This window comes from Ptychodera flava, chromosome 3, assembly GCF_041260155.1.
Source record: "Ptychodera flava strain L36383 chromosome 3, AS_Pfla_20210202, whole genome shotgun sequence".
Classification (NCBI taxonomy): domain Eukaryota; kingdom Metazoa; phylum Hemichordata; class Enteropneusta; family Ptychoderidae; genus Ptychodera; species Ptychodera flava.
The window spans coordinates 34,262,565-34,279,204 of NC_091930.1; the positions used below are offsets into that span (position 1 = coordinate 34,262,565).

Genomic DNA, 16,640 nt, shown 5'->3' on the forward strand with positions numbered 1-16,640 from the left:
CCCCCTTGCGTAAATGACGGAGACCTTGAAACAGCCAATCAGATTGAACCAAAAAAGCGGCGAGGAGGCGATCGACATACCACTGGATTGAACAAAATTATCTTTTTTATAAGTTCTTTATCGGTGCTCTATCAACGAGGTTCAATCATTGCAGTTTTGAAGTCGTGTACTCGGCCGACGTTCTCGTTCTTTAAGAATTCCAAATATGAAAAGCTGCAAATATCGTGGTGTAATCGCCTGTGTTATGCTGGCTACCTCCTTCGTCCTTTGGTTGACGTTACCATACCCGTGTGGAAAGGACAGTGCTATGCGTCATGTAAAGCATACATCATTTTCAAAAGGCTCACTCAATAGTAAAAAGACCGTCCAGCTCGATTCACAAGCACCCAACAATAATACACGCGAGATGAAAGCAACGACAATTTACGATGGTGACGATTATACCGGGCAAGACAGCGGCAAGAACGGTAAAAGATTTCCGAAAGTGAAGAATTATTATCTTAGAACAATGATGGATAAAATTGGTAAGCGCAAAGGTTTTATCATTGTTTTATATCTGAATCTCGGCTATTTAAACATCACGAAAAGCTGGATATGTAACGTGGAATGTATTGGTGTTCTGGAACAGACTTTATTTGTCTGTAGCGATGACGAAGCATACTGGTCTCTTAAAAACTGGAAACCATCACTAAATGTGATTCTTCACCGCTATGGAACGACTAACGCTATGACGTGGGGCACGGAGAGTTACTTTGAGTATCTGGTGTACCGCGCACAATCGGTTGACGCGATTCTGCGAGAAAACTACTCCGTTTTCCTCGTTGAATCAGACATGGTGTGGCTGAAAAATCCTCTGGTGCTATTGGAGCAATATCAGAACAACGATCTCATTTTGGCAGCCAATAAACGCGAAGAGAACGAGACTCACAGAGAGGCACTTCCCGCCATGGCTTACTTGAACGCGACGGCCAGAACACGGAGTCTGTGGACTAAAATGGTGGAAGTCTGCGATCGAAAATTCCAAATGTACAAAACGGGGAACGCAGACAATGTCGGCGGCAGTGACATGGGTGCATTCAATAAACTGATAAGAAGTGAGCCGATCAAAGTGCAGTGGCTACCAGACGACAAATTCGCCGGTGGGAAGTGGTACAGAGGCGATGAATACAATGAAGAGACGGCAGAATCGATAGTCGTCATCCACAATAATTTCATAAAAGGAAACGACAGAAAAGAACAAAGAGCGAAACTGTGGGGACATTGGTTCCTGTCTGACGATGGCACAGCCTGTACACCATGTTCCTTCATACCAAATAAGCTTGTTAAGCCAACAGGCGACTAAAGAATTATCCATCGAACGGTGGAAGAGTTTCAATGAATTCGTTTCCCAAAGCGAAGTCAGTTACTTTGATCATGGCCTGTGTATATGGAAAATGGTAAAATTGGTCGATTTAATGTCTTATACGTTTGTAAACTTTGAATAACATTTTGATTTAATGTTTGTTTGAGTGCATGCGTGCATGTATGTACTCATATATGAACGCATGTATGTACGCATATATGTTTGTATGTATGTATGTATTTATGTATGTATGTATGTATGTATGTATGTATGTATGCATGCATGCATGCATGCATGCATGCATGCATGCATGCATGCATGGATGTATGTATGTATGTATGTATGTATGTATGTATGTATGTATGTATGTATGTATGTATGTATGTATGTATGTATGTATGTATGTATGTATGTATGTATGTATGTATGTATGTATGTATGTATGTATGTATGTATGTATGTATGTATGTATGTATGTATGTATGTATGTATGTATGTATGTATGTATGTATGTATGTATGTATGTATGTATGTATGTATGTATGTATGTATGTATGTATGTATGTATGTATGTATGTATGTATGTATGTATGTATGTATGTATGTATGTATGTATGTATGTATGTATGTATGTATGTATGTATGTATGTATGTATGTATGTATGTATGTATGTATGTATGTATGTATGTATGTATGTATGTATGTATGTATGTATGCAGGTAGGCAGGTAGCTTTGTATGTGTGTATGTATGTATGTATGTATGTATGTATGTATGTATGTATGTATGTATGTATGTATGTATGTATGTATGTATGTATGTATGTATGTATGTATGTATGTATGTATGTATGTATGTATGTATGTATGTATGTATGTATGTATGTATGTATGTATGTATGTATGTATGTATGTATGTATGTATGTATGTATGTATGTATGTATGTATGTATGTATGTATGTATGTATGTATGTATGTATGTATGTATGTATGTATGTATGTATGTATGTATGTATGTATGTATGTATGTATGTATGTATGTATGTATGTATGTATGTATGTATGTATGTATGTATGTATGTATGTATGTATGTATGTATGTATGTATGTATGTATGTATGTATGTATGTATGTATGTAGGTATGTATGTAGCTATGTATGTATGTATGTATGTATGTATGTATGTATGTATGTATGTATGTATGTATGTATGTATGTATGTATGTATGTATGTATGTATGTATGTATGTATGTATGTATGTATGTATGTATGTATGTATGTATGTATGTATGTATGTATGTATGTATGTATGTATGTATGTATGTATGTATGTATGTATGTATGTATGTATGTATGTATGTATGTATGTATGTATGTATGTATGTATGTATGTATGTATGTATGTATGTATGTATGTATGTATGTATGTATGTATGTATGTATGTATGTATGTATGTATGTATGTATGTATGTATGTATGTATGTATGTAGGTAGGTAGGTAGGTATATATGTATGTATGTAGAATATAGGTAGGTAGGTAGGTAGTAGGTATGTATGTATGTAGGTATGTATGTATGCATGATGTATGTATGTATGTATGTATGTATGGTGTATGTATGTATGTATGTATGTATGTATGTATGTATGTATGTATGTATGTATGTATGTATGTATGTATGTATGTATGTATGTATATGTATGTATGTATGTATGTATGTATGTATGTATGTATGTATATGTATGTGTGTGTGTGTGTGTGTGTGTGTGTGTGTGTGTGTGTGTGTGTGTGTGTATGTATGTATGTATGTATGTATGTATGTATGTATGTATGTATGTATGTATGTATGTATGTATGTATGTATGTATGTATGTATGTATGTATGTATGTATGTATGTATGTATGTATGTATGTATGTATGTATGTATGTATGTATGCATGCATGCATGTATGTAACAACAACCGGGAGCTTTGATGCAGAAGTTTATATTTTCAACAGCTCTACTACTGCGTCAGCTGTAGGCCGGGCGTTACATACAGTATATGCGTCAAAAGAGTGCGAAATATTCAGTTAGTATAATCATGTATTTGCAGTTATTTTGGTTGAACATATTTCATGGCAAATGTTGAAATCGCTCTAAAATAGTTAAGTTTGGCTGAATTTTATTTGATTTAATATGCTGCTGAGGTACCTTTTGAAATCCGATTTAGGGGTCTCTTTGACAGAATTTCAAAAGTTTTATTGCTTTCCTATGTATATCTAGTTTCTTTATGTCGAGACATTTTAATGTGAACAGTGAGCGGAAAATCTGGCAAAACGCAGCTATACTTTTCTGTTCAGGTACCTTATTCGTATTTTGATGTTATAGATAGATGAAAGACGTTTGCCGCACCGAAACAACATAGTCTTTCTGTAGCATTTTAAACATGTAATTTTAATATTAATGATTTTATCATTTTTCAACTTGCCTTTACACACCTAAAATCGATACAAATTCAAAATGTCTTTATGGAGAAGGTTTTTGCTTCATTGGCTTCTGAATCTATGTTCCGTTAGATATCTGTACGATGTGTCGGGTTTATAAAAATCTTGTCAAGCTTTGCACACCTACCGTCACAGGACGTTTCGACAAAATTATGAAGAGCAGACCGACGCTCTACGTCGGTAAGAATGTCATCGCGATTTTATGGGGAATATCGTACTGCGACATCGAACACTTTAAAACGTCTTTGCTTTGCAGAGAAGAAACAGTCGACGGCAATTTTATTTTTGCTGTCTCTCACTAATAAGCACATGGTACTTAATTATCCCCAATTATCAACTGTAATACCAGACTGTGGTAATATGGAGCTATATTTTCAATAAGGCATTTCACAATTCATTTCAATAGCACAGTTATGATCTACAGATTTAAAAACATGAAGTAACAACAATCAAATTTTGCATATTTGAGTGGATGATTTTAGTCAAAAGAAGAGGTCTCGTCTCGCGATAATCCTCTTGGAATGTCTACAACGGGCCCTGGCATATGTCAGTGAACAGAATATTTCAGTCGATGCCGTATGTTGTGGGTTCGAATCCGATTGAAAACTAGCCGTATTTTCTACCCTGGGTTGGTAACTCTGCTGGTGGACAGAATTGTCCCCGAGGTTATCGTTCGCCTAGTTAAAGCGATGGAATTCGTTTCTTCGCTTCGATATAGTGTGTATGTGCGATGTATGATAGTGAGCATGCGTTCGTGAGTGCTTCACGAACTCTACAACGTGTTGAGCGGTCTCAGTCAGAAAAATGTAACAACTTAGCCGGCTATTGAACCACTCTTTTTTGGGAGTGGAGATTTAGCCGAGCGGTTCTCTCTGTGGCCTCTCAGCTAGGCGACTGATGCCGTATGTTGTGGGTTCTAATCCGATTGAAAACTAGCCGTATTTCATATAATTTTGCAGCACGACGTGAGAAGATTGCTCAGTTATTTTGTCCCTGGAGGTTGAAATGCCTGTTTTGTCGTAACTGTTACCTCGAATTTCTTCGATCTCACTTTCTAAAGTTTCCTAATGGTTGAAGGTAGAATTCATGCGCCACGGTACAGATATTCGGGTTGCTGAATTTTTAAAATACTTTTCTGGTCTACCGCTTGTGTAGGCGTCCATTTTGAAGCTCTTGGATTAAATAAAGTTTTTATCACCAATTTATTCAAAACAAAAGAGGAATGATTTAAAGTTTCTTTACAGAGAGTTTTAAGCAAAAAATTAAGTCTTTCAAGTTTGAGGCGCGTAGTCCTTAAAATCATTTTCGCTGGTTCAATATTTCGCCTTTTTGGAAAACGACAAAAAAGCGTAATGGGCCTTTCTTTTATTCTTAACTGTTTCCTGTTGTAAGGGAGACGTCTTTATTTAGGGCCTGGGGTGGAAAGAATATGAAGGAGTCCTACGAAAAATTGAAAAGCTAAAAGGGGGGATGCTCAAAATAGAGAGAGAAAAATTGAAACACCTCTGAGATAGCACCATTTCACATACAAGTTTCTCAATTTTTTCAATGTCAGAGGGGAAATAACCCTCTCGCTCTTCCCCCATTGAACGTTGTAGCAGTTTTATTTGGTAAAATTACAAATTGTAAACGCCTCTCATGCTGCACCAGACTGCACCATTGCACAAATCAATTTTTCCACGATACACAGGGTACAACTTCCTCTGACAGTTCCCCCTCGGCCTCCCCTGTGTTCTCCCCCGTACTTTCAAATTCTGCCCTGCCAAATATCTTACTGAAAAGGCCTGCCATGATACCCATCCCAATTAATCAATACTATATTTTGGATACTGGTTATAGCGAGAACTTTTATATCTACAATGTGTTGTGACTTTGAATTTCATTTTTATGGTTTCACCTTTTTAACCGTCATGAGACAACCGCTTATAATCCAGTAGGTTAGCCCAGCATATGAAGGGTCTATTACTGTATTTTGTACATTTTCCAAATACACGTCTTGACATTTAACTTGTCTGGAGTTCCTTTAGATACAAGTAGAGTACAGTGACACCAAGTGTTATGGTTCATGCTAATATTTCTGACTTTAAAAGGTTGTATTTTACAGTCCACTTCCTCTGGCAATCTGTGCTTAATTCAACAGTGTCAAGTGTTACAGCTGTAGCAGCCCCAGCAGTTACTGCTACTCAACAGGTAAGCGTACACAGACTTGACCGAGTATATTTAATCAGAAAGACAGGATACAAACAAAGCAAGCGCCAGAGGTATTTACAGCTCACTAAGTAACCATAACTTAATGACTTAGCGGGAACATATGATGAATTGGATGAAAATCCCCTGCGAGAAAGTAAATATGGTACACGTCAGCCAGCCTAACGCACTTTACGACTAGAGCTTACTTAGGTAGAGTAAACTTCGATATGCAGTGGCCTTAAGCTGATTATGTATTTTGGGGGGATAATTCAGCACTATAACGCCGAGATATGTCCTTTCTGATTTATTTATCAATTCTCACTCATCGGACATCTAAAGAAAATTTGAACATGAAGATATTCGAGAGGCCAGAAATCATATATGCCAGTCTTTAGTTATGGCATGCAACTCTATGAGTGCGCAAAGCGCGTCGCGCTTATAAAATAGTCTAAGCGTTTCGTTTAGGTCTATTCGTGCCTAACCCAAAACAGTATAACAATATTGCCAAAATTTCACGAATACACAGATTGTTGGAGTTCTTCCGTAGAGCCTAATTGGTACGACCATTGGGTGGAAAAGGGTCAATTTATGACTTTATAAAGTCGTAAACCTTTGGTGGTGGTGAATATTTCGTGGATGTTTACTAGTATGTCTATAAATTTTCTCATGTTTTTCGCTTTTGTATGAATAAACCATGACCCTACCCCTGCAAAGGAAGTTGCATGACGGTATAGATGTTAGGGAAGGACGGCATTCAATTTTGGAAGGGCTGCATCAATAAGGGTCATCAGCGTCCATTTTGATCCTAGACACCACATAATGTTTCAAAATTTTGTAGAGCACGCTCTTTCCAATTAGAACACGATTGGAACTTATTCAGGAAAATTGGATAATATAGTAATGTGTGTTTAATCTGGAAATGTAAGCTCACCTGCTTTTCTGTTTAATCATACACTTGTTTTTATGAGTAATTATATTTGTAATATTGTAATATTTGTAATATTCCAACCTTCAGCTTCAGGGCACCTAACACTTGTAAGAAATTTGAACTATATTGAGATCCAATTCTTCGAAATTAGTTCCAATCGTGTTTTAGGTAAATACTCTCAACAAAATGTGCTCTAAGGTGCCATATTTTTCATACGATTCGCGTTCTACGGGTGTTTTGGTTACAACACTGATCTTACGGCCCCTTTTAAATCTGAGTGAACGACTTCTCAATAAAATTTAGAAATAACGCTCCCCTATCTTTTGCGCCTACCTTCTGGGAAGTTGATTTCGCGTTGGATGATATGCAGTGAATGGGAAGGATTTGAAACAGCCAATGGAAATAGTCAATTCTGTTTACTTATTCCAGCCGTTCCAGACCCGTATAATGTGGCCGTGGTTTTGTTGACTTTGCGCTTTTGCAGGAGGCATGGAAATTACAGCTGTAATCTGAAACCTTACCCAAATAGTGCATGTGGACGTACCAGTTAAATAACCGCAACACAACCAACCAACCTAAATAAATATTATTGCTAACCGCCACTAAATTTTCATTGAGGGACCTCGCTTTTCGCCTAGAGGTACTGGTCTCAATGTATGACTTCGGGAGTCAAGTAGTTATACTGAATTAAGGTAGTATGTTCCTCGAACGTGAAAGACTTAAACTTTTGCTAAAAATTTCCTCAAGGAATCTTACAACCATTCTCTTTCAACATCAACAATAAAAATCGGGAGGTCATCGTGCAAATTTTGGTACTAGAGAAACATATTTCCTAAGATTTACAGGTATTTGGAATTTAAAATGGCCGCCATCTCTGTGTTAACTCTAAGAAGAAAAACAAAATTTTCGAATTTCAAAAAACCAATCAGGTGAAAGTCTACGTTATGGAGAGTTTTACGCAAAAAAGTTAAGTCTTTCAAATTTGAGGCACGTAGTCCTTAAAAATCATTTTCGCTGGTTCAATATGTCACCTTTTGGAAAGCTACAAAAAAACGTTATGGGCCGTTATTTTATTCTTTACTTTTCTTGTTGTAAGGGAGCCGTCATTATTTAGGGGCTGGGGGAATATGAAGGAGTCCTTCGAAATATTGAAAAGCTAAACGGGGGGTGCTGAAAATGGGAAGAGAAAAAATGTGGTAGAGTCAATTTTTGGTGCAAAAAATAAATTGAAACACCTCTGAGATAGCACCATTTCACATACAAGTTTCTAATTTTTTCAATGTCAGAGGGAAATAACCCTCTCGCTCTTCCCCCATGGAACGTTGTAGCAGTTTTATTTGGTAAAATTACAAATTGTAAACACCTCTCATGCGGCAACAGACTGCACCATTGCACAAATCAATTTTTCCACACCACACAGGGTACAACTTCCTCTGACACTTCCCCCTCGGCCTCCCCTGTGTTCTCCCCTGTACTTTCAAATTCTGCCTTGCCAAATAATTTTGTGAAAGGCCTTTCACGATACCCATCCCAATTAAACAATGTTATATTTTGGATACTGGTTATAGCGAGAACTTTACTATCTACAATGTGTTGTGACTTTGATTTTCAATTTTATGGTTTCACCTTTTTAACCAGTAGGTTACACCAGCATATGAAGGGTCTATTACTGTATTTTTGTACATTTTCCAAATACACGTCTTGACATTAAACTTTTCTGGAGTTCATTTAGATACAAGTAGAGTACAGTGACACCAAGTGTTATGGTTCATGCTAATATTTCTGACTTCAATGGGTTGTATTTTACAGTCCACTTCCTCTGGCAATCTGTGCTTAATTCAACAGTGTCAAGTGTTACAGCTGTAGCAGCACTAGCAGTTACTGCTACTCAACAGGTAAGCGTACACAGACTTGACCGAGTATATTTAATCAGAAAGACAGGATACGAACAAAACAAGCGCCAGAGGTATTTACTCATTAAGTAACCATAACTTACTGACTTAGAAGGAACATATGATGAATTGGATGACAATCCCCTGCGAGAAAGTAAATATGGTACACATCAGCCAGCCTAACGCACTTTACGACTAGAGCTTAGTTAGGTAGAGTAAACTGCGATATGGAGTGGCGTTAAGCTGATTATGTATTTTCGGGGGATAATTCAAAAAGACATTGTAGTCGTTTCTCCGAGGACAGCACTTCCTTTCTGATTTATTTATCAATTCTCACTCATCGGACATCTAAAGAAATTTGAACATGAAGATATTCGAGAGGCCAGAAATCATATATGCCAGTCTTTAGTTATGGCATGCAACTCTATGAGTGCGCAAAGCGCGTCGCGCTTATAAAATAGTCTAAGCGTTTCGTTTAGGTCTATTCGTGCCTAACACAAAACAGTATAACAATATTGCCAAACTTTCACCAATACAAAGATTGTTGGAGTTCTATTAGAGCCTAATTGGTATGACCATTGGGTGGAAACACGGTCAATTTATGACTTTATAAAGTCGTAAGCCTTTGGTGGTGGTGAATATTTCGTGGATGTTTACTGATAGGGCCTATGTCTATCAATTTTCTCATGTTTTTTGCTTTTGTTTTCAATTTGAGAATAATGAATAAACCAAGACCCTACCCCTGCAAAGGAAGTTGCATGACGGTATAGATGTTAGGGAAGGACGGCATTCAATTTTGGAAGGGCTGCATCAATAAGGGTCATCAGCGTCCATTTTGATCCTAAACACCACATAATATTTCAAAATTTTGTAGAGCACGCTCTTTCCAATTAGAACACGATTGGAACTAATTCAGGATAATTGGATAATGAAGTAATGTGTGTTTAATCTGGAAATGTAAGCTCACCTGCTTTTCTGTTTAATTATACACTTGTTATTATGAGTAATTTTATGAGTAATATTGTAATATTTGTAATATTCCAACCTTCAGCTTTAGGGCAACTAACACTTGTGAAAAATTTGAACGATATTGCGATCCAATTCATCGAAATTAGTTCCAATCGTGTTTTAGGTAAATGCTCTCAACATAAAGCGCTCTAAGGTGCAATATTTTCATACGATTTTGGTTACAACACCGATCTTACGGCCCCTTTTAAATCTGAGTGAACGACGTCTCAAGAAAATTTAGAAATAACGCTCTCCCTATCTTTTGCGCCTACCTTCTGGGAAGCTTGATTTCGCGTTGGATGATATGCAGTGAATGGGAAGGATTTGAAACAGCCAATGGAAATAGTCAATTCTTTTCACTTATCCCAGCCGTTCCAGACCCGTATAATGTGGCCGTGGTTTTGTTGACTTTGCGCTTTTGCAGCAGGCATGGAAATTACAGCTGTAATTTGATACCCTACCCAGATTGTGAATGTGGACGTACCAGTTAAATAACCGCAACACAACCAACCAACCTAAATAAATATTATTGCTAAGGCCAGAGAAAAAAAAATCTTGTCATCGGATTTTTAGGACCAAGTCCAAGGAGCGGCGAGCGAAAATTTTTTTATTGTTTTTTTAGGCCGAAGGTAAACGCGGTGGCATTTTTGCACAGATGCAGACAAGGCAAGATAATTGTTTCCCTTTTTACCTGAAATATCAAAGACAAGAAACACTGATACTGGTAACTGAATTCAATACTATATTTCCCAACAATAACATAGGCCATTACATTCACAGTTAGTGTTTGCACAACATATTCCTAGCAGTTCAACATTCTCTCAGAATAAAACTGAAATGTACAGCAAATCACTCAAATTCAACAATTCAGTATTGTCCTTTAATATTGTCCGGTGGGACCTAGCATCTGAGTTTTTTCATTTTACTTTGGCCCCATGTTTTGGCCTCTTTACCACTGTCTATATATACACATTTTACATAATGGTCTAACAACACTGTACTGTGATCGGAGTGAAGTTACATAGTCATCATTCAGATCGTACTTTAACATCGACGCAACCATGTGTTTTGTCATTGCCGTAAATTTTTATACTTTCGATGCAATTTTCATTCAATCAGATGCACCGTCCATCTGCTGTCACGATCTTGTTGAACAAATCGCCGAACGTAATATCAGGACAAACACTGCACTGAATAGCGTCTCTGGAACTAACTGTTGGCCATCACGTCGAATGTTGGCGATCAAATTAATACTCATGTGACATGTACTAACCTTTACAAAACGAGCAAATTTCTGGCCAAATCGACCCACTTTGCGTTGTGATTCGCCAAATTCAGACGTAACAACAACGTGTTGGCGGTCAACTAAGTCCGAACACGAATGAAGTCTCATTCAGAATCCCTTGCCGCGAAAACCGACACAGTGTAGGGCGCCACCAGCGGCAGTACTAAAAATATTTGTAATGCGGAAGTAAGAATTTGCCGCGATCAAAAAAAAAATTCCAAATATGCCAAAGTAGAAGCGGCGATTCCGATGAACAATTTATTTTTTCTTCCTGCTAACCGCCACTAAATTTTGATTGAGGGACCTCGCTTTTCGCCTAGAGGTACTGGTCTCAATGTATGACTTCGGGAGTCAAGTAGTTATACTGAATTAAGGTAGTATGTTCCTCCAACATTAAAGACTTTAACTTTTGCTAAAATCTTCCTCAAGGAATCTTACAATCATTCTCTTTCAACATCAACAATGAAAATCGGGAGGTCATCGTACAAATTTTGGTACTGGAGAAACATATTTCCTGGGATTCACAGATATTTGGAATTAAAATGGTCGCCATCTCTGTGTTAACTCTAAGAAGAAAAACAAAATTTTCGAATTTCAAAAAACCAATCCGGTGAGAATCTTTCTTTTACCAAGAGCTTTAAAAAAAAATGAGCCCCGACAAGTGCTAAAGTGCTGGACCAGAAAAACAATAATGTAAAAGTTTGAGAGCCCAAATTTGTGTCCCCAAGGCGCATTCTACCTGAACGTTACTCGTAGAGAACAATGGCTGTCCCGTTTTACCTCTATGAAGGGGTACAGTAATGCAGCTTTCTCAAATGACTTCATTCAATAAGAAATAAGCTGCTGGCAGATATTTAAGCTAAAATAACCAGTAGACTGCCACGCACAATATTTATTAAGCGGGGGAACCGACAGCAGTTATAGAGTGGTGGTAAAAAATGTTGACATACAAAAAAGTTGATGTGAAAACTTATATATATATATATATATATATATATATATATATATATATATATATATATATATATATATATATATATATATATATATATATATATATATATATACACTCTCTGAAGAAACAAAAGTGTCGTACAGCCATTGGTCTTCAAATCTTTTTATTATCGGTAGGTCGCGAGCAATGGCGTCACTACAACTCCCTCTCAAAAAGTCACACAGGCACTGACCCATGCAAAGTCACTCATTTTCCTTTTATGACCCTAGTTACAGTTAGAAAAATAAAGAGATAAAATCATACTCCGTGGCAGATGAATCCACAATGATGAATTGAATTCCGACAAACAGATCATCAGTAGGTACACAACCAAATGTATACTCAACATCTTCTGATGGACAGGACAACTAAAATTCTGAAAGGTAGATAAACTGCTTGTTTGCGCAAGGGTTTATTGGCGGTTTTATGAGATTAAGACAACATGTGCGCGCTGTAAGCCCTCCATCTTTGGATTTTGAAACCTGGGGACACCGGTATGCGATTTCATAAGGACTTTTAATAGATGACGGGATGTATACTCCTCTTTGCATAATGATGAACGAGCTCTTCCATCTGTTCGGGAATCACGTAGGCAGACTGTGCTTCTACAGGTTATCATTATTGCTTTTATTGCTAATATCATATTGTTTTAGCAATGCAAGTGAATTTGGGGCAACAATGCTTGATAATTTGATAAAATATCAGTAACAATCTGGATGGATGACGTCAGAAAATGCACTGGTATTGACATAGCCATAAATAACAGAAAGTGTAAATAATACAAAAAATACGATATATTAGATATGTATATCTGATCGAGAAGTGGCGAGCTGGTTCCTTACACAGGCCCAGACTATGTTCATCTTTATGGAATCATCGACCATCTTCACAAAGACGGAATAGCGTTTACCGGCAGACCGGACTTGGCATTTACCTTTTGATAGATTCCTTGTGAAAAAATCTACCTGAACCTTATTTATATTAGTAAATATTAAGCAAAGGGGCATTAATTTTGCAGCCATATCGGATTTAATCTTGGGCATGTGCAAATTTATGGAAATTATCAAAGTACCTTTGTGACATAGTACCTCCAAAAGTGCTTCTTCATACCCAAGAAATATATTTAACTTTTAAAATCACTGAAATAGCTTGTTTAATACGTGGTCTATGACCGAAAATGTCGTTTGCAAAATTGTTAGCTACCATATCGGATGTATACACATTATGAAACAGCCTATGCAAAACTTTGTACTACCAAAACCGTTTGTGTATGCAAAAGAAATATACTTTAACTTTAAAATCATTAAAATAGTTTGTTTACTACGCTATTTACAGGCAAAACTGTCATTTTGTAGAAATGTTGGCGGCCATATTGGCATTATGCAGATTACCAAAGTGCCTAGTATGTAAACATATCTCCACAATGATATAAGTAATAAGTAATGACAGACTTTTAAATTACTGAAATTGTTTGCTTAACATGTGATATATAGCCGATTTTGTTACATTGTCGGACTCCTGGCAGCCATATTTGATTCATTCAAATTAGACAGGTTTCTCGAAGATATATTCTTGTAAAATTTTAATATGTTGTTCTGGGTACCTCTCGAAAATGCATTGTGAACAAAAATATTCCGTTGCAATTTGTGGTGGTTCTAACTCTATTTTGACTGGAGTTATTCGGTTTGCTTACATTATATCAATTTTACTTTCTCATATCTCAATAAAAAAGACTATCAATAACGCGTTTACTATATAATCCGTAGTACGTTGCGGCCTGCAAAGATTCCAATTCATGCAGTCAAAAAGAAAATAGAATAACGCAGATAATCAATTTTCAACGCTTCTCCTGTGTTGTTGAAAAGGCTTCTGGACCGTCACTTTTCGAAATGAAGATGTTTTTAAAGGCATTGAAATTATGAAATATTTGTAAATATTCCTTGTGAGGATGGAACTCTTAACCAAACTGCAAACTCGAATAAAAAAATCTAATTTTATTTGATTTTAGGCGTTGCCTGTAGGGATTTCCCCCTTGCGTAAATGACGGAGACCTTGAAACAGCCAATCAGATTGAACCAAAAAAGCGGCGAGGAGGCGATCGACATATCACTGGATTAAACAAAATTATCTTTGTTTTACGTTCTTTATCAGTGCTCTTCAAACGACGTCCAATCATTGCAGTTTTGAAGTCGTGTTTTTGGCCGACGTTCTCATTCTTTAAGAATTCCAAATATGAAAAGCTGCAAACATGGCACTGTAATCGCCTGTGTTATGCTGGCTACCTCCTTCGTCCTTTGGTTGACGTTATCATACCCGTGTGGAAAGGACAGTGCTATGCGTCATGTAAAGCATACAGCATTTTCAAAAGGCTCACCCAGTAGTGAAAAGACCGTCCAGCTCGATTCGCTACCAACAACAATACACACGAGATGAAAGCAACGACAATTTACGACAGTGACGATTATACCAGGCAAGACAGCGGAAAGAGCGGTAAAAGATTTCCGAAAGTTAAGAAAACCGATCTTAAAACAATGATGGATTAATTGGTAAGCGCAAAGGCTTTATCGTTCTTTTGTATCTGAATCTCGGGTATTTAAACATCACGAAACGCTGGATATGTAACGTGGAATGTATGGGTGTTCTGGAACAGACATTATTTGTCTGTAGCGATGACGAAGCATACTGGTCTCTTAAAAACTGGAAATCATCACTAAATGTGATTCCTCACCGCTATGGACGACCAACGCTATGACGTGGGGCACGGAGAGTTACTTTGAGTACCTGGTGTACAGCGCACAATCGGTTGACGCGATTCTGCGAGAAAACTACTCCGTTTTCCTCGTTGAATCAGACATGGTGTGGCTGAAAAATCCTCTGGTGCTATTGGAGCAATATCAGAACAACGATCTCATTTTGGCAGCCAATAAACGCGAAGAGAACGAGACTCACAGAGAGGCACTTCCCGCCATGGCTTACTTGAACGCGACGTCCAGAACACGGAGTCTGTGGACTAAAATGGTGGAAGTCTGCGATCGAAAATTCCAAATGTACAAAACGGGGAACGCAGACAATGTCGGCGGCAGTGACATGGGTGCATTCAATAAACTGATAAGAAGTGAGCCGATCAAAGTGCAGTGGCTACCAGACGACAAATTCGCCGGTGGGAAGTGGTACAGAGGCGATGAATACAATGAAGAGACGGCAGAATCGATAGTCGTCATCCACAATAATTTCATAAAAGGAAACGACAGAAAAGAACAAAGAGCGAAACTGTGGGGACATTGGTTCCTGTCTGACGATGGCACAGCCTGTACACCATGTTCGTCCATGCCAAATAAGCTTGTTAAGCCAAAAGGCCACTAAAGAATTATCCATCGAACGGGGGAAGAGTTTCAATGAATTCGTTTCCCAAAGCGAAGTTAGTTACTTTGATCATGGCCTGTGTATATGGAAAATGGTAAAATTGGTCGATTTAATGTCTTATACGTTTGTAAACTTTGAATAACATTTTGATTTAATGTTTGTTTGAGTGCATGCGTGCATGTATGTACGCATATATGAACGTATGTACGTACGTACTTGTGTATGTATGTATGTATGTATGTATGTATGTATGTATGTATGTATGTATGTATGTATGTATGTATGTATGTATGTATGTATGTATGTATGTATGTATGTATGTATGTATGTATGTATGTATGTATGTATGTATGTATGTATGTATGTATGTATGTATGTATGTATGTATGTACGTACGTACGCACGCACGCACGCACGCACGCACGCACGCACGCACGCACGCACGCTGCATGCATGCATGCATGCATGCATGCATGCATGCACGCACGCACGCACGCACGCACGCACGCACGCACGCACGCACGCACGCACGCACGCACGCACGCACGCACGCACGCACGCACGTACGTACGTACGTACGTACGTATGTATGTATGTATGTATGTATGTATGTATGTATGTATGTATGTATGTATGTATGTATGTATGTATGTATGTATGTATGTATGTATGTATGTATGTATATATGTAGGTGTGTATGTATGTATGTATGTATGTATGTATGTATGTATGTATGTATGTATGTATGTATGTATGTATGTATGTATGTATGTATGTATGTATGTATGTATGTATGTATGTATGTATGTATGTATGTATGTATGTATGTATGTGTGTATGTGTGTATGTGTGTATGTGTGTATGTATGTATGTATGTATGTATGTATGTATGTATGTATGTATGTATGTATGTATGTATGTATGTATGTATGTATGTATGTATGTATGTATGTATGTATGTATGTAACAACACCCGGGAGCATTGATGCAGAAGTTTATATTTTCAACAGCTCTACTACTGCGTCAGCTGTAGGCCGGGCGTTACATACAGTATATGCGTCAAAAGAGTGCGAAATATTCAGTTAGTGTAATCATGTATTTGCAGTTATTTTGGTTGAACATATTTCATGGCAAATGTTGAAATCGCTCTAAA

The 16,640-nt window shown here is 37.4% G+C and overlaps 2 protein-coding genes across 2 annotated transcripts; both read left to right on the forward strand.

Moving 5' to 3' along the window:
- The first annotated feature begins 406 nt into the window (after positions 1 to 406).
- Positions 407 to 1,342, forward strand: LOC139129226 (uncharacterized). Its single transcript, XM_070694869.1, has one exon. The coding sequence runs from the start codon at positions 407 to 409 to the stop codon at positions 1,340 to 1,342; it is 936 nt and encodes a 311-aa protein (XP_070550970.1).
- Positions 1,343 to 14,872: 13,530 nt separating this feature from the next.
- LOC139129227 (uncharacterized) lies at positions 14,873 to 15,487 on the forward strand. The gene has a single exon (XM_070694870.1). It carries the CDS (start codon positions 14,873 to 14,875, stop codon positions 15,485 to 15,487), a length of 615 nt encoding a protein of 204 aa, XP_070550971.1.
- The last annotated feature ends 1,153 nt before the right edge of the window (positions 15,488 to 16,640 follow it).